Source organism: Dendropsophus ebraccatus, chromosome 4, assembly GCF_027789765.1.
Source record: "Dendropsophus ebraccatus isolate aDenEbr1 chromosome 4, aDenEbr1.pat, whole genome shotgun sequence".
In the NCBI taxonomy this organism is placed as follows: Eukaryota; Metazoa; Chordata; class Amphibia; order Anura; family Hylidae; genus Dendropsophus; species Dendropsophus ebraccatus.
The window spans coordinates 59,383,826-59,403,975 of NC_091457.1; the positions used below are offsets into that span (position 1 = coordinate 59,383,826).

Sequence of the window (20,150 nt, forward strand, 5' to 3'; positions counted from 1 at the left end):
TGACTTTATCAATATACTGTTTTACAATCCATGAATTGGGAGAATAAATAACTTTGCACACATTAGTTTGTTAGGAAACACAGGTAATTTACTTAATTGATAAAGCAATTAGATACATAAAAGGAAACAATACACTTGCGCAATCTGGGAAAGGCCTACTGGTGGTTACCCAACACACAGAGAGTAATAGAGAAGCAACATAACTGAACACTTGCACAGTTTCAATAGAACCAAAGATATGATAGGTACATCACACAAGAGTCCAAGTAGATGCTATCAAGTTTATATATTCATTCAGGAATCCATAGACTATGCCAACATTACACAAATTTTAGCAATTTTGCAGGTAAGAGTGCCCTTCTTCAGTCTAGAAGATAATGAGCACTGGAAACATTTTCAAGATAAACACGTGTGATCTGCGTAATTCAGCAAAGGTTGAGAGTAGAGCCTTTAAGACTCACACTTGGCCTAGTGTGCCACTGTGCCAAGAATACATTTTGAAATCTCCTGTCTCAAACATTGCTAAGATTGTGTATTATGTTGACACAGCTTATGAATTCCTACATAAATAAACATAATAGCATCTACTTGGACTCTTGCGCGGTGTGCTGGTCATCTACTAGGGCTACTGTGGCCCAAGGTATCAGTTACCCTGATCCCTCTCCCTAAGGTTAACTTAGGCTGCCTGAACTTGAAAACAGTTTCATACAGTTTTGAATAGACTATCCCATGATATCATGTATCAAGCTTTTGTGCATTTCTATGGGCTAATAAAGACAGGAAATCCAAGGTACCACTCTTTGTATATGGTTTTTATAAAATGATGGCAATGTTTTGATTACAACTGGCATTTTTTTAAGTCTTGAATCTTGACTTCATACAGTCCAGTTGTGGCCAAAATATTGCTGTAATTGTATGGAAACTAAATGAAGAGAGTGGTGTTACTTGATCTTGATGGTCTTGAATTCTTGTTATTTTGTTGAGATGACAAGCTGGAGAGCTGTAAAGTAAAAAATAGTTAGTGGATAAAGACCTACACTTTGATCTGTATTTTTATTTTCTCTTCTACCAGCAAAACCTTGTTCTAATAAATGTTACTTTACTGAAGTAGATGAGCACCAAGGCTTCTATAGGTGAGCTAATATACATATACAGTGAGAGAAATACATATACATTCAATTTACATTCTTTCCTGCTTTGCAAATTCTACTTGGGTCACTTTGCATTTCTTTATTTTTTTTTTCTTCTTTTATTGCTCTGCCATTTACATTATTTTCCACTTTGCATATTTTCCCTATGACCATTTTTATTACAGTACATCTGTTTTCTTACACTTATGTTTTCCCCCATGTCTTTAGACTTTCAATTGATACTTTTTTTTCTTTTTTCTCTAATTTACTTTTTTTGTTCTGACTGTGCAAAATATATTTTATATATATTTCTCTATCTAGTTAATTTTATTGTAGAATTCTATATTTCTTTCCTTATTTTCCTCGATATTAATCTATTTCTTTTCTCTATTTATACATAAATGCGTATTGTTATTAAATATGAATTTTAGACAATTTTATTTATTTTGTAACACCTTCACGTCAATGATATAGCTATTTACATTCTTGGCGTGTACAGTAAAAAAGTAGGAATGTGTATAAACGTTCCTGGCATGAAGGGATTTTAATGTGTGCCAGGGGTTGACCATAATGACAGACATCGGCAACCATGCAGCAGTCTGCCATTAACCCCTTAAATGCTGTCAACCATAGCTATTGTGGTGTTTAAGAGAGTCAGTGATAGGAGAAGTACCTGATTGGCAGGTCTGGTGCCAGGACCAAGCTAAATCAGGTAAGTTCAAGGACCCACGGTTCGTCAAGGGGCCCACCAGTGGCTGATCATAAAGTGGACAGTTCAGGTGGCCGACCAGGACCTAAGGCTCCTGGGCGGGCCCACGACCATCCACACTGACCACATGTGATCTCACAGCAGCTGCACATCACTTGGAGGCCCGTCAGGGGATTCATGGACCTACAAGTGATGTGCAGCTGCTGTCGGGTGAGTGCACCTAAAGCAAATGAACAACAAAACTCACCTGCCACTTTTGGCGCAGGCATGAAAAAACTAGGAGACCTGAGAGAAGAACTGGGAGACCTGTAGTGATGGGAAATTGTCTGTGAGGCGAGTTTTTTTTTTTAATCCAACTGAGGGCCATCAACTAAAGGGGACTATACTGGGGGCCATATACTGATTGGTGGGGACTACACTGGGTGCCACATACTGACAGGTGAACATTGAACAACACTGGGGCCATCTACTTAAGGGTGACTATACTGGGGACAATCTGCTAAAGGGGACTACACTGGGGCCATATATTGTAAGGGGGGCTACACTGGGGGGGGGGCATAGACTAAAAGGAGGGCTACACTGAGGGCCATCTGAGGTGGACATCTTTTTACTACCTATTGGGGATATTACATATTGTGATGACTAGAAGGGGGATTGCATATTGGGGGATAGAAACTAAATGGGGGATACCACCTATGTTCCTATTGGGGGGCTAGCAGGGTGATTACCTTTACAGGATACTACCTATTTTGGGGGGGGGGGGGGGGGTAACTACCAGGGGTGATTACCTACAGAATGATATTAACATGGGGGATATTATCTGCACAGAGATGCCTCACTGCTATACTGCTATATGGGAGGCATATAAAAAGAATATCCGTACAAAAAAGATGTAATATAATAATACAGTGTGGAAACACGTGAGGGGTCTGAATATTATATACAATATATCAGGCAATACAGTGATGAACAATGAGAAATACTGCAGCTGAAGGAAACAAGAATGTTTTATACTCTGATGGCATAACTACACAATTTTATACTAAGATGTTAAAAAAAAAACATCTATTAATCATTTTTCATTCTGTACTCCATACGTGCAAGATAAAGCTTACAGAAAGACTGGAAAAAGTCAAGGTACAACAATAAATATACTATAAAACAGATGTTTCATTGTTTTATGAACTAAGCTTTGAAAAGAGAAATGAATGTTGTTATAGCTTTATAGAATATAAAATACAAAGAAAGACAATCATATAGACATATTAAAGAATTCCAATCTAGCCAAATAACAAAAACACAATTGTTAAAAGGTGTGACCTAAACAAGCCAATAAACCATCAAAAGGAACTTAAAAAAGCTACTATTTAACATTGTGTCATTTTGGATATATAACATTATAGGTTTCTTTCTAAAGCCATGTTTATATTATTAATTATAAATTTATTTTTCTACAGAGCTCTAACCCTTTACAGAAAAGATATACAGCTACCTACAGATGCCACAGGGTTACCCATAGAACTGAATAAATACAGTATATAATTTGAACAATAATAAATTAAACTGTATTTATTAAGCTCCCCTAGAGGAATTTATTTATTTTATCCCATCCCTGTGCAAAAGTTTCCCCCTAATTGCTTTATACCCTGCTCCCTGATTCAATCCACTGTTAACCTAGAGGGTCTACATTATCCTCTCTATCCTGTCTAAGGCTATGTTCACACAACGTATCTTGTGTCTAGTCAATACAAAACTGCCCTACCTTTCGTGAATGGTAAAATGACAAGCTCATACTATTTAAATAACATCATTAATTCAGTCTTAAACAACTTCATCTTCATAGAGGACAATACTCCACCTCATTGAGGTCACATCATTAGGGAATGGCTGCTGGAGACTGGGATACCTCAGACAGAGTGGACTGCACTTTCTTCAGAGCTGACTCCCACAAAAGACCTATGGGATCAGCTGAGCTGCCATGTAGAGGCTTGTAACTCTGTACCTCAGAACCTCAATGATCTAAGGGCTGACCTTCAAGAAGAGTGGAATGCCATGCCTCAGCAGACAATAAAATTATTTGTGAACAGTATGATACATTGTTGCTAAGCTGTAATTGATGCTCAAAGGTACATGGCAAGTTATTGAAACATTGACATTTGTGTGTGTGTGTGTGTGTGGGGGGGGGTGTATACTCGCCTCTGGTGTAAACATAACAACCAATAACAGCTCAGCTTAGCTCTGGTAAAATAAAAGAGGAGCTGTGATTGGTTGCTGTGGGCAGTTTACACCAGTGTATATTTTACACCCAATGATAAATCTTGGCCTCTCTCTATACACTCACCGGCCACTTTATTAGGTACACCATGCTAGTAATGGGTTGGACCCCCTTTTTGCCTTCAGAACTGCCTCAATTCTTTGTGGCATAGATTCAACAAGGTGTTGGAAGCATTCCTCAGAGATTTCGGTCCATATTGACATGATGGCATCACACAGTTGCCGCAGATTTGTCGGCTGCACATCCATGATGCGAATCTCCTGTTCCACCACATCCCAAAGATGCTCTATTGGATTGAGATCTGGTGACTGTGGAGGACATATGAGTACAGTGAACTCATTGTCATGTTCAAGCAGAAATCGAGACTCATCAGACCAGGCAACGTTTTTCCAAGCGATCGCAGCGGCGGCGGGGGGCTATCAGAGCGGCGGCGGGGGGGGGGGGCAATCGGAGCGGCGGCGGCGGTGGTGGCAATCGGAGCAGCGATGGTGGGGGGGCGATCAGAGCGGCGACGGTGGGGGTGGCGATCGGAGCGGCGGCGGCGATCGGAGTGGCAGCAGGGGGGCGATCGGAGCGGCGGGGGTGGCGATCGGAGCGGCGGGGGTGGCGATCGGGGCGGCGCAGGGGGCTGCGGTTGAGCAGGGGGGCCGGTTGCGGGCTGGCCAGGCTGCGGGCACGCGATCGCAAAACGATTTTTCCGTACGATATATCGTACCGTCTAAACGCTGATCGTTATAAAAAAAAAAACGTTACTTCGAAATCGTTAATCGTGCGATTGGGCCAATAATCGTCTCATGTAAACTTAGCATAAGGGTCCATTTACACAGAAAGATTATCTGACAAAGCCAAAGCCAGAAACAGACTCTAAACAGGAAAACAGGTCATAAAGGAAAGCCTGAGTTTCCTTCTCTTTTCAAATCAATTCCTGGTTTTGGCTTCAAATCTTTGGCAGATAATCTGTCAGATAATCTTTCTGTGTAAATGGGCCCTTACTATAAGATAATTTACTATTTACTTAATTACATAATGCATTTACATAGATTCACCAGAAGTGAATGCACTCTTGACCAATATTTGTCACATTGGAATGTTACAGTACAGATCATTAATAATTTCATTTTCCTGTATGTATTTATCTTATGTATATTTTATCCATCATCTAAAAGAGATATATTCTTGCTGAACAGATAAAGTTTTCAATTGGCTTGATGTTTTATCTGTAGCCTATTAAATAACACATCAAGAGAAACAGTGTAAGAAAATTATAATAGGTCCATTGTCAAAGCTTTAGAATTGCCTATAGGGCTATTGCACTATGCAAGGTAAGTGCCATAATTAGGTCAAGGTTTAAGAAGCTATTCATATCCCACTCGGGCCTTACAATGCCGGAGGCATACAAATATAATTTTATATATGCCTGCCATTGATTCCCATGATAAAGGAAGAGTATACTGCACAGTGTATATTGTTTATGGGAGGGATCAATATACAATGTAGCCAAACATACTTTTCAATGCAGTTAAAAACATTTTTTTTTTTTTACTAAAGTATTCTGCCAAAATATAAAAGATATATTTGTATATGCAAAGAGAAAAAAACACAAATGGCGCTGCATGTGCAGGTCAAAACACACTTTGGAGGAACATGCATGTGTGTGCGAATGCCCGCTCACCTGAGTGGGTCATACACAATTATGCATGACTCTTATATGTGCTCTGAATCAACGGGGTATGCTGCCTACCACCTTCCGATTCTCCAAGGTGGATCCTTGGTGTCAATCACAATAGCAATACAAGGAAGAGGCTGGTGGGATTCGTCTGGCGCAAACACCCCTTTTGGAACACTGGCCACTTTCCCCTGTTCCTTTTCTGAATGAAAAGAACTCCTGGCACTGGTGTGAAGTCAAATTCAGGCTTTTATTTGATGCTCAAATAAAAGCCTGAATAAAAGACGAATCCCACCAGCCTCTTCCTTGTATTGCTATAAAAATACTCATTTGGTATATATCTAACTAATAGATGCCTATGTTCTTGTAAGACCAATAGATAGGAAGCACTTATTAAAGCACAAACTGCATGTAGTGTTCAAATATAATGTTAACAATGGCTAGAATCTTCCAATTGCTGTGCCTTTTTATTTCTTCATGTATCTTCTCAGTTGTCTTTCAAATCCTTTGTATAAGCAGAAATTAAGCGATAACATTTTGCTACTGTCAGCCAACACTGGGGGAGCTGTATTTCTGCTTTCGTACTGTTTATACAGAGAATGAAATAATACATTAGTATTCAGTTTGTGCCAAGGTTACCTTAGTAGTCGTTGTAAAAGGGGGATGAACCACTGAGTTGTGGCTATATAGAGTATGTGTGCTTTTGGCACCTCAGGGCAGTGGGGGCACAGAAAATGCATTGGAGAGATAAAGGACTGTATTAGATGGCTCGATTAGCAGGGTAAGCGAGAGTCGATTTGCTAGACTGGCACTTGCTTACAGAGCTTTTTACAAGACTCGAATGTACGGCAAAGGATTTTTAGAGATGTCCATGCAACCCTTGCTTTTATATGTAACTAATGTCATATAGAAAATAGTAACGATACTTGCCTCTTCATTCTCTTCTGGTGTCTTCCTGCCTTTTTCCCACCGACCAAAGCTGCTGTTTACACTTCTGAACCCGTCTTTGCAGTGACGGCAGCCAAAACTTGCTGAGATGAGAAAGCGCCCCACATCCAGTGTGAGAGACAAGCCAGTAGGAACACACCGGCATAGCATAAAGAGTTAATCATTTTCTATATGCCTTTCATCAACAGTAGGCCAACATCCCCAATTACACAGAGCGATGCTGGTGGCCGATGATTTTTAAACCTGTTTTAAGTGAACGATCAGTCTCAACAGAGTAAACAAAAAGAAGGGGAAAAAACACCAGGCAAAAAAATTATAAAAAAAAATCATCAAAAGTCTTCTTTTACATCGATACAATACAAAAAAAAAACCTATATATCATGGTGCAGAAAATAAACTCCCAACCAGCCCTGTAGGCGAGAAAATAGCAGCGAGGAGGAACCCCCCCCCCCCCCCCAACCTGAAAATAGCTAATTTCCTCCAACCATCATCTGGGTGAATAAATTAAAACCCACTACGAACCATAACCAGTTTTTTTTGTGTGTGTGAAATGTATTTATTGTGCACAATAACAAATTATTGTCAATTACGAGAAAGCTCAAACAGGAGTATAATAGGAGAAAAGTCCAGCATTCACCAGGGAGTGTCTTCAGAAGTTTATTGCATGGAAACCATAGCAGGGAGGGGAAAGGTGGATCAGTGGAGGTGCAGGCGCATCACCTGGGATAGCTATTTCCTGAAATAGCTATCCCAGGTGATGCGCCTGCACCTCCACTGATCCACCTTTTCCCTCCCTGCTATGATTTCCACACAATAAACTTCTGAAGACATTACCTGGTGAGTGCTGGATTTTTCTTCTATGCATATTTTACTCCTGCCTATTCAGCACCCCAGCTGTCTCTTTTTCGGCTCCTCCTTGTGCCACTGGATCCAATACGATTGGGAGCTGTATGTATGCGGTGCGGGCTGGCTGTCTCTTAACCCCTTCAAGCAGGAGTATATTTTAATGTCTGGTAAAAAGAAAAAATAGCCCTGGTAAGTCTGGGCCACAAACTTTTATTACTTCAACCACAAAAACCTGATTGTTCACCACACAATAAAATCGGGGGCCGTGGTGGGGGGTGATTAACACATAAGTGCCCAGCATTGTTGTTTTCACAAAAAAGAGGGAGATTAACCCTTAAATACTCTGCATTACTGTCTGCACAGATGGAAGAAAACCACTTTTAGGGTGCGTTCACACCTACAGGATCTGCAGCAGATCTGCAGCGGATCCGCAGCGGATTGGATGGTGCAGATTTGATGCTGTGTTCAGTTATTTAAATGAAATCTGCTGCGGATCTGCTGCGGATCCACAGTAGAAAATACGCTGCGGATCCGGTAAGTGTGAACATACCCTTATTGTCCATTGACCCATCCTTTTGTATGTCCTATTGATCACATAATAGTTAGGGATGATCTGAACCGAATTCGGATCGAGTTCGTACGAACCCGAACCCTCGGTAATGATTCCCGCTGTCTGCCCGCTCCGTGCAGTGGGCGGATCCAGCGGGAGGACCGCCTGGAAAAATGGGATACAGCCATAGCCATAGGCTGTATCCCATTTTTCCAGACGTTCTTCCCGCTGGATCCGCCCGCTGCACGGAGCGGGCAGACAGCGGGAATCCAATGAAGAGCGTTCAGGTTCATCCATACCCGAACCTCGGCGGGTTCTGACCATCCCTAATAATAGTGATTTCCATTTTTTGCTGCAGTTGTGTAAACTATGTGCAGTTCGCAGTGTTGTGCAATGTATCAGTATGTCACCTTTGCTGTAAGTGGAAATGGACTGTACCTCAGTCTACTTGTACTAGTACTTTATTATACCCAGCAAAGGTGATGGTACATGATACATTGCACAGCACTGCATGCCACAGTTAAGCGGCTGTTTTTTTGTGTTGTATGTATAATCCTATGGGGGAGATTTATCAAACTGTTATATCCTTACCTGACCTTGCTCCAGCGACCTCTTCAGCAGCATCCAGAGAGCTGCACTGGACTTACAAGGATCCGGCCCGGCAGGCGCACATTGCTGGAGCACATTTCTCCACTCTGAGCCAAAGTCGCCTGCTGGATGACATCACAGATACCCCATGGCGTCCCTGGTTACCAGGGATGTCGCAGGCACACATCATCAGCTGGGGGGCTACTTCCAATGATTGACAGGCAGTAAAAATTAAAAAAAAGAAAAGCAGTGAAGTAGTGGTAACATTATGGCCTGGAGCAGTATAGAGCTTATTTCCAAGGGTATACCGCGGCCTGGGCCATACTATACCTGGGTTTGTATCCTCCTCCACTCCAAGGCGGGTAAAACAGGCGCAGGTCCAAGAGGTAATAGTGATATAAAATATCATAAAATTTATTAGAAGAATTATGCCAGCGACACAACGCATTTCAAGACCGGTCCGGTCTCTTTATCAAGTGTCTAATTAATAAATTTTATGATATTTTATATCATTATTACCTCTTGGACCTGCGCCTGTTTTACCCGCCTTGGAGTGGAGGAGGATACTGACTGTCTTTAATCTCTGAGGGGTTTAGACCGAAGTGGGTGCTGTTCATTCACATACTATTAGTAAGAGTTGTGCCTTACATCAGCACAACCTGCTCAGGTGAGAGTTCTATGTGCTTACTTTCACCACTTAAGCCCTGTCTGAGTTACGCTATGGAGCGCTGTCTTATATTTTGTTTCTTATACCTGGGTTTGACGTTAAGCCTATGTTCATACAACGTAAAGACAGCAGCCGTGGTTTGGCAGTCAAAAATAATAGTCGTTCTATTGAGTGTCAAACAACGGCCAATGTCGCATAGAAAATTGCACAACGCCTGGAAATAATTGAAAAAAGGGAAAAGGAAGGATGTGGAGAAGGCCAGCAGCAGAACAAAGCATTCCCAAAAAAATCATATATCTGATCAGTTATGTGGTAACAACATAATAACATACGTATCATGAAACCAGTTATAAAATAATCAATACAGACAATGTGTAACACACACACACACACTGGGTAGATATTATTTGTTATTTGTTATATTATGGGTTACATGATGACTAAGTAAGTAAATCTGGGCTAATCAACAGAATGTATATAACATCACACATAAGGGTCCTATTAGACAAAGCAATTTTTAACAAGATTGTTTAACGTTAACCTGAAATCGTTCACCATATTACAGAGAACGATAGTTGTTAGTTACGATCGTTACATTGATCAGTACTACGATCGTTTACTTCATCTGGTCCCAGCAAAAGAAGAAACGATTTGGAAATACACTGAATGATTAGTGAACAAATGTGGATGATGATTTTAGGGTTTTTTAACGATTTTTCGATTGTTGACTGCAATTACATGGAACAATTATCGTTTAAATGTAAATGATATGATAATTTTCTACACGATAATCATCCTGTGTAACAGGGTCCTAAGATATTGGGGTTAAATTAAATATGTACCATAGACCACTGTCAAGGTAGATGAGTGATGCATCTGGTCATCTGACACCACATCCAGTATTCTGTATTGTCACATGAACTATTAGATATCATATTAGTGATCGCAAACATGAACTTATGTACCGTATTTTCCGGCGAATATAGAGTTTGGGATATACTTGCTGTATAACACTACCTGTCTTCCAACGCACACTAAATAAAAATTAATAAAAACATCAGACAGCAGCAAGATCTGAGAGGTAGAGAAGGAGGTAAAGTAATACTGGTATGCTCTGTAGATGGGGGGGGGGAGTTAAAGAGGTACTGTCATTTATCTAAACTTTTGTCATGTCCAGATACAGTATGTCAAAAGTTTAGATCACAATGGGCCTTGGTCCTGAGATCGAGACCACTAGCTATAAACATGTAAAGTAAATAGTGGTGCACCCCACTCTTTAGCCAGTCACAAGGTGTGACTTATTTGCTCCATAGATTATAATAGAGTGAATGAGTAGGATGTTGTAGCCAGACCAGTAGTATAGCACACTACCACATACTTTACCAGCTTATAACTAGTGGTTACAGCAGGTCTCAGCACTGACTCGGACTGTTCTGAGGATTCAAACCCAGTTATATAAGGTTGTATCTGAACATGTACATCCATTGTCATACTGCTGCTGAGAGATAAATCTTTCTAATACAGAAAAGAAAAAAGCTTTATCTGCCAATGAATCCAAATTTAATATGCTAAAACACATTTTACTGAGAGACTTAGTAAATCTTTTATTTAATTACGGCTAGGTCTCATCCAATGTATATAAGCAGTATGGCAAAATCAAGCAGTTAGAAGTACCATATTTTCCGGCATATACGACGACTGGGGGTATAAGACGACCCCTGACTTTTAAGAAGATTGTCAGGGGTTAGCCTTATACGCCTAGCTGGAGCCCTGCTGTGGTCAGGCAGGGGTTAACTGCAAGGGGTTAAAAACAACAACAATCGACTCACCATTCCCCCGTTCCCAGCAGCCGCACGTCTCCTGTCCCGTTCCTGGGGCAGGCAGTGTGATGTACACTGCCTGCGCCGTAGGTCCCTAAAGCTCTCCCGGGCAGCCAAGTGTCTTATTGGAGAAGCTCGGAGATGCTTGGCTGCCAGGAGAGCTTTGGGAGAATGACAGAGGCTTTGGTGACTTCCGGAGCCTTTGTCATTATCCCGAAGCTCACCGGCAGCCGAGCGTCTCTGAGCTTCTCTGATGAGACGTCAGCTGCTCCGGAGAGCTTCGGTGGCCTCTGAGGCAGGCAGTATGCATCACACTTCCTGCACCGGGAACGGGACTGGAGATGCGAGGCTGCCTGGAACAGGTCACAGGTGAGTAGAATTTTTTTTTTATAGTGGTCGCCCCATACGGTGGGGATGCGGCCATTTTTAAGCTCCCCCACCATATGGGGCGACCATACCCGGCTTATAAGATTACCCCCGACTTCTAAGAAGATTTTTCGGGGTAAAAACGTTGTCTTATCTGCCGGATAATATGGTAGAAATTGCACTGTAACTAACATATATTTTAAAAAAATGCTGACTGTTTGCTAGATTGCAGGATTTGGCTTCACTTATAGGTGGCGGCTCGATGGCGAATTGTAACCTTATGGGCAAGCACACAGCATTGGCCCATGAGTAGCAACCGATCATCAGACTACATTCACATGTACTTAATCCACTCTGGATTAGATATAGCAGATTTTAGGAATTTATACTGATTAAATCGGCAGCATCAAATTGGCAAGAGATTACATAAGTATGAACAGACTCTTAAAGAGTTTTTCCTAGATTACAAATAAAAAAAAACAGCTACTTTCTTGCAATTACAGCATCACTCCTTTCCTGGAACTGAGCTGCAAAACCTCACACTCAACTTGAGGACAGGAGAGGCACTATTTCTGGAAGAAAGCAGCCATGTTTTTCTAAGCTTGGATAACCCCTTTAGGGTATGTGCACACTATGGAATCCTGGCGGATCACCCGAAGCGGATTCCGCAGCTCGCCCCCATATGTGGACACGTGCATCTCCACTGGTTCCATAGCCTTCATTCTATGGTTTGCCAGATTCCGCTGTCTGCCTGAAGAATGAGCGGGTTCATTCTTTGGGCAGATGGCGGAATCTGGTAAACCATAGAATGAAGCTGCGGAATCCACAGTGGGTGATACACCGGGATTCCGTAGTGTGCACATAAACTTAAACAGAATCTGTGAGGTCCATATGCAGTATACTCCAGTATCGGCAGGGTGAACATCTGAAATATCGCCCATTGTTTGACATTGCAAACAGAGGCCGTGTCAAACAAGGGCCGGTGTTCATACAGTGTGAATATACCCTAACAGTGCTCTTTTGTGTCCTTATATATGCAGCTAGGCCCAGTTTGAGCTGCCAAATAGTAGCCAAGCCCCTCTAAGTTCCCATATATTATTAGGCCCCCTTTGTGTTTCCATAAAGTTATAGGCCTCCTGTGTGTTCTGCCCCATACAGTATTGTGCCACTCTTTCATGCTTCATTATAGTAGTTAGGTCCTTTTGTGCACAATATAGCAGTTTGAACCCCTCTATACAATAGGTCTCTAGTGCCTCCATATAGTATAGACCCCTTATGTGTAGCAGTCCCTATATTGTATAGTCACCTGCTGTGCAGTAATCCCCGTATCATATAGGTCCCCACTGTGCAACAAAACCAAGTAAGTATAGCCCCATGTAGTGTAGGCCCCCTATAGTAGCCCCCACATAGTATAGGCCCCTTTGTAACCTATACTAGTATAGCACCCCGTCTAGCTCTCACATAAATATAGCCCTCAGTAGTATAGATCCACTTTTGTAGCCCCCACATAGTATAGGCCCCCTGTGTAGAAACATTCATGTGAAAAACAAAAATCAAAAGTATACTTACCTCTCCTGGATCCAGCAGCAGCGTTTATACGATACAATATATCGTACGGAAAATTCATTTTGCGATCGTTTTGCGATCGCTTAAGCCTATCTCACACATTGGTTAAATCGGCGAACGACTGTTCACACGGAACGATCTACTAATTTTTTGCAAACGACAATTTGATAACATGTTGAAAGATCAAAATGAACGATTTCTCGTTCGTCGTTTGATCGTTCGCTGCGTTTACAAGTACGATTATCGTTTGAATTTGATCGTTATCGCGCAAATTTGCACGAAAATTGCTACGTGTAAACGCACCTTTACTGGGACAAATCTGTCAAATAAAATTCTCCACAAAAGTACCACAGAATGCAATAAAAAAAAAAAAAATAACACTATGCCACCTATGTGACGGACTTGAGAAAGTGTTACATTAAAGGGACAGACAGCGCTATAGAATTTATGATGGTTCCACTAGTTAGATTCACTATGGATTATTAACATTTTTGGTGTCAAATATTACACCTGTAAGATAACCATGCGTGTCTATCACTTTTCACAGCATTTGTATGGTCCCTTTTCCATATGAACAGGGAAAACTCCAACGCATATCGAAAACTTTTGCATATCAATTAATGGAGGACAGAAAAGGTGTCATTTTTGCCTCTGTTTGGGTTTCTGTTCTACTGCTTTATGGGTAAGAAGTACACTTTTTAACGTGAAAGTCTATGTATGGCAAACGCTAAATTCATACGTATATGAAAGAGGTATCCATTCTGAAGTCCCCTAATGTATACCTCACTGAATACTACAAAAACCTGGCATAAAATGATCCCTAAATACACCAAGTGTGTTATGTAGTACTTGGATCTAGTGGAATGTGGAATTTTCACTCCATCTTCAAAGTAAGGCTAGGCTGTGTATATGCTAGTAAAGGATATTTATCTCTCTATCTATCTATCTATCTATCTATCTATCTATCTATCTATCTATCTATCTATCTATCTATCTATATCCCCTACTAGCATATACATAGCCTAGCCTTACTTTGAAGATGGAGTGAAAATTCCACATTCCACTAGATCCAAGTACAGTTCGTTGCATATATATATATATATATCATGACAACGATTATAATGTACTCCTAGTAACACGTCCACTTTACCAAAGACTCCAGCAGGGAATCAAGTCAAGATGATTCCAGCCTACTGCATCATTGTCAGCTCATGCTGTGTACTGTATCTGAGCACACATACAGCCTAACACATCCATGGTGCTGAGAGACACACAAGAGGCATGCACCATCTTCCAGGTACTATAAAACAATGCAAACATCTTGACAAGCAGAAAATAAGAGCACACAGTGTAGAAGTGCAGCCCCAGCATTCTGCCTATGTCACAACCTGCTGTATCCCAGCATCCCTGTAACAACAGTAGGTGCCTCGTTGCATCAGTATGTCCACACTATGTACACAGTAGCAGCTGCACTCAGTGGGAGTGGTGGAGGGAGGGAGGGACCCAGCTCCTGCTTGTCATTGCCTATTACTATTCATTTCTCCCAGGGAGCCCTGCCAGCAGCAGCTCCTGTCTCTCTACCACTTCTAACTCCACTCAACAACCGTTGGCTGCAAAGACTTTTTTGTTGTTTTGTTCTACAATAACCCCCCACTCCACCCCCTCCCTTTCTTTTAAACAGGCAGAGGGGTCATTTCATAGAAACTCATGTATCCATCATTGCACGAACCCTTCTATCTGGAATAAAGTCGTCTGGATCTCTTTGGAGTTTACTTTGTTCTCTATGATGATGATGGTCTGACAGTGATCTGTCCTTTGGGAGGCGCTCTTTTTTTTTTGCATTGTTTTGGGTGCTTGTCCTGCTTGTGATCAGCTTGTGCCGTGGGATCTCCTGATCCCAATAACCCAACGCGTGGCTCCTTTGTGTATAGCAGCTGCTGTGCATCAATGCTTAGGCAAGTCCTAGGCTTTGGCTGCTTGCTTCTTTAAAGACATCAGAACCTCTCTCCTACAAGAAGAAGAAGCTGCAGAACTCCAGTCGTAGGTGCTTCATCCTGGAAGAACTAACACTTTAACCCTGTGCACTGCCAGTTTTATCTGCACCTGAGGACTCCGAGAAGACTCTGAATGCTGCTGACCCACTCCGACTACTACTAGGACTGGCTGAAACTGCAACTTGACTACTTCAACCATGGATGTAAGGTTTTACCCTGCAGCAGCTGGCAATGCCCTGACTGGAGAGTCGCCAAATCTGGACTTCTCACAATGTTTAGACTACTACGGTTACAAGGTGATTATTACTATTATTATTTATCATTAGTATCATAAATATTCTGACAATGTTTGTAAATAGTCACTGTATATCTCTCCCATCTTATGCCTGACTGCAAGCTCTTGGGTCTCATGTTCTACCTAACAGCAGAGAAATGTCATGTTAGAAAAGCTTCGCAGGATGATGTGTGTGGATAGACTCCCAGCTAATAGACAAGCCCTCAGTGTGGTTGTCCTAAATCCCTCCTAGTATAATGTGTCATCAAGCCTGGGCTTACTATTAGTCACATTAGACATCTAATTACAAAATGCTGGGGCTATACTGAGCTGCACACCTCCTAATTGTGCACAGGGGGTTCAGGCAACTTTCTTGGGTTGAGGTTTTTCTTCTTCTTCTTCTTCCCCCTCTCTTACATCCACCCATGGTGTCTGCATGATATGTATCCTAGCTCAATCCTTTGTCATAATGTTGCAGTGTTTTGACAACAGTATATTTGATGTGAATGGATAGAGCCAGTGTGGAATGTTTGACTTGTACTGTGTGCATATCCTGCCTCTTGTGCTATTGTTAGGGGAATAAATTACTGGTTCATGTTATATCAGGATTATAAACTGCTCTTTTGCTTAATCACTTTTCATAACAAATGACAGCTGGCAGGGACTGGAGAGAATTAGAACTACATTATCTTATTATTCAAGTCTAATGGATTCTTTGTAGGGGTGTAAATTGTCATTTTCTTTGCAATGCACTTGTAAGTGTGGATGTGTATTTGGCTATTGGGGCCATTGAGTGTTTATATACATTTAATGTGTGGGTGTATGTGCACTTTTTGTCTTACTGTTTGTACAGATTGGAGCGCCTTACAGAAGTTTACATGCCAGAAAAGTTTAACTATTAGCAGTGACAGGGCATGCCCCAGTGCTTGTGTTTATACACTGGATATGGGTAGCAATGTTTTTAGTTAGACCTTTGAATATTGGCATATAACCTGTTATGGGTGCAGTGTAAATAATGTTCTACAGCCCTCTCCATGTGGCTTATTCAGTAGTAAAAGTTTTTGTGCCTTACATGAACTCATCCCCTGGGGATTGAATTAGTGTAATATGACCCATGAGTGGCAGGTATATTCATTTTACTGGGAAGAACATCAGATTGTTGGGAAGGGGGAGTTATTTGTCAGCCCTGTAAAATAATAAGTTTATGGATTTTTTTTTTTTGTACCATTCTTTATGGGCTAAAAGTTACCATAGTCCTAAGTCACTCATAACCTTATAAAACTATAAGAAGTGTATATAAAGTTCTTGACAGTGTTTATAGTATAGTATTTCAAAGTTAATTTCATAGGTAGGAAATAGGTATGGAACCCTTCAAAGTTTCAAAAGTGTAAACATTCCTAAGTGTGTATGTGTGTGTGTAATGTATGTGTGTGTGTAATGTATGTGTGTGTGTGTAATGTATAGCCTGTGCACATATACATATATATATATATATATATATATATATATATATATATATATATATATATATATATATGTGTGTGTGTGAATTGGCCTGATATGAAACTGACCCTTGTGCTAAGTATATTAGTGTTCAGGACATTTTCAGCACCACTGGTTATAAGGGCTGATGGGTGGTAGCTGCAGAATATATTGCTGCTATATAAATCTCTCTCTCTCTCTCTCTCTCTCTCTCTCTCTCTCTCTCTCTCTCTATATATATATATATATATATTTATTACAGGTGCCAGCTTGATAAAACTATTACAGAAAAACAATTAGCATCGAAAACAATCTACACCCTTATTTTATAAATACCCTCCAAATGACAGCCTGAAGTGCCTTTTAGATTCAGTTGTGTCTTATCCAGTTAATGTCATGCCAATAATGCTTTGCCAGGACACACGCCCCCTTTTTATACCACATCCAATGAAATTGAAATTTTCTCCACTCACTGCCTAATAGGAATTGCCCCCTACTGAGGGCCATTATTTCAAGGTAATTCTTTGAAAATTCAATGAGGATATTTGTCTTTGGTGATGCAGACTGGTATGACAAACACAACTGAGTGATAAGGATTGGTGTCATTTCCCAATGAATGGGGATACTTCAATAGGAAAATTCTTTAAGCTGTTATGCAATACGCAGACCAAAATGTAGTGATGGACAATAAAAAAAAAAAAATGTATGAAGGCGTGATGTTTTATGTTTTTTATACTAAAGTATAAACAATGAATAATTATTACGTGTTAAAGATACACCTGTTGTGTGTGTTTGTGCATTATTATTTGTAGTTATATTTCGGATTTATATATATTAATATAGATAAATATAAAAAAGGGAAAAATGTGAATTCTAAAGACACAAGTTAGTATATACGCTGTCAAAGGCATGAGACATGCAGTAGCTTAAGTGTACAGGCTAGGGAGTAGAAACATATGACCATAGTTTTCTCTTTGACTGTAAATGTATAAGCTAGAAATACACTTTAATGGGGCCCTCCCCCATATACTAAACTCCTATCCACAGAAAAGCTGATAAACGTGTTATTGCTCAGGTCCACTGAGATTCTGTGTGCTTGGTCCTCTGTTCCTCTGTTTTTAAGGAGCTTGAATGGTACAGCGGTCAAACATAAATGCTGCCACTTACTTCTGCAAGAACTTCGAAAAAACATGGTCACCAAGAATTGCAGAGTTTGGATCTCATGCACTTAAACTCATCCTGTCTAAGAATATTCTATGACATCGCAGGATCTATGCAGACCCCAAACATGACTTATTAATACATCACAGTGATGCACAGTATATGCAGGCCATCCTCACATCCCCCAGAGAGCTTTTCTCCTCGATGTTTAACCCCATAGATGCCTAATGTGGTGGAATCTGTCAACTTCATACTGGTTGCCCAGGAAGTCAGGAGGGAGGGAGGTGACAGTGGCCATAAGGTCTGCCATATATATATAAGCCTATTAGACCCTGCCAGGAACATAAGGCTGAGGGCACACATATTCTGCGGCAAAATTTAACTTTAAAGTGAATGTACCATTAGGCCTGGGCTGAAGCACTGGAGGAGCGCCAACCCACCCCCAGTGGGAGGAAACCCCCGCCCCTCTATGATGCAGCTATATTAAATTCAATGGAGCCATACCAAAGAGGGGCAGGGGGTTTCTCCCACTGGGGGTGGCTTGGCCCTCCTCCAGTGCTTCAGCCCAGGCCTGATGTTACATTCACTTTAACTATAGCTGCTATCCAAAGGAACAGACTGGGCAGCCTTTATGAAGAAAGGCATACGAGTACGCTGGTCTTAAAGCCCCACCCCCTTTTTTGCTGTCAGATTTGCTAAGAGGCAAACACCTATTAATAAACCCTGGTGCAGGCTCTGCACAGAAAATCTGCCCTTGCTGCCAGCAGGTGTTAATCTGTATAATGATTTATGCCTGTGAACATGATAAATCAGGCACGGGAGATCAGGCACACCTCCTTCCCACCTTGCTGTGCCCCCTGCCCTCCCATCAGGCAAGTGGAGGATATGTCTGGCGTACGCATGGCAAAAGGGGCGAATCTTTTCCGTCGCATATGCCAGAGGCCCACTTTGATAAATGTGCCTCACTGAGTTGCATAGAACTTCAGTACACTGCATGTCCTGTCCAGTACTCCCGCTGATTAGCTCTTCTAGGGGAAAGCGGTTCTTGTGCAGGGGACAAAACTGCAGTACCTTTCACTGCCACTACTAACAGTGTATTAATGCAAGGATTAGCAGGAATTAACATTAAAGGGGCAGTGGCACTCACCTAAATGCCTTTTAGGGTATGTTCACTCTACGGAATAACTGAGGAATTTCCAATTGGAATCTATGCTTCAGATTCCGCTTAGAATTCGCCTGTCCCATTGGTTCAATGTGATTTCTCAAGCACAATCCTCAATTCACTCAAAGATTGACACGTCAACCTTTTGGGTGGATTGTGCTTGAGAAATCCCATTGAATCAAGAGGCATTGAATGTAAAAGGCAAATTTTCAAGTGGAATCCGCAGCATAAATTCCGCTTGAAATTCCTTGCCTATTCAGTTAAAGGGTTATCAAATGCTACAAAAACATGGCCACTTTCTTCCAGACAATAAACAAAATCATAAAACTTATAAATCATAAAACAGTGCCTTACTGCACTGTGTGAGCACAGTCCCGTGCAAAGTCACTTATACTTGGACTTTATAGCATCGATAATAAATAACCAGGACACAATATCTTCTTTATTAAATCTTTTCTTTGTTAGTTTTTCTTATGCATTACAAAAATTATTTTTTCACAAAATGAAAGTATAACAAAAAACGTCACCACAGTGCTCAGGAATCAGGAGATTAAGATGGTCACGCCAAGGTGCTGGCAGGCTTCATTCCTTCTTTGAGACTCTTACTCTCAGCAGAATGTAGGATAATGACAGCCAAACGTGCTGCTATGTTTCAGGGTCCGCCCTCTTTTATTTATTATTGACACTTTCTTCCAGAGACAGCACCACCCTCTGTCTCCAGCTTGGGCGGGGTTTTGCTGCTCAGTTCCATTGAAGTGAAAGGAGCTTAATTGCAAACCTACACCTGAACTGGAGACAAGAGTCGTGTTGTCTCTGAAAGAAAGTGTTTTTGTAGCACTGGATAACCCCTTTAACATGCCCCCAGGCTGGATAAAAGTTAAAATAGTTAAAATCTTGCTGCATATAGTATAGTCCCAGTGTTTAACGTTTTAACTTAGAAGTCTGT

General features: G+C 41.2%; 1 protein-coding gene across 2 annotated transcripts in view; it reads left to right on the top strand.

The window, feature by feature from the left end:
• Positions 1–14,686: 14,686 nt before the first annotated feature.
• The window catches only part of TOX3 (TOX high mobility group box family member 3), an 89,278-nt gene continuing 83,814 nt past the window's right edge, over positions 14,687–20,150 (top strand). For both annotated transcript variants that reach the window (XM_069968431.1, XM_069968432.1), the window contains exon 1: positions 14,687–15,421. In XM_069968431.1, the coding sequence (XP_069824532.1) occupies positions 15,323–15,421 (99 nt within the window). In that variant the 5' untranslated portion in view covers positions 14,687–15,322. The remainder of the gene's footprint in view (positions 15,422–20,150) is intronic.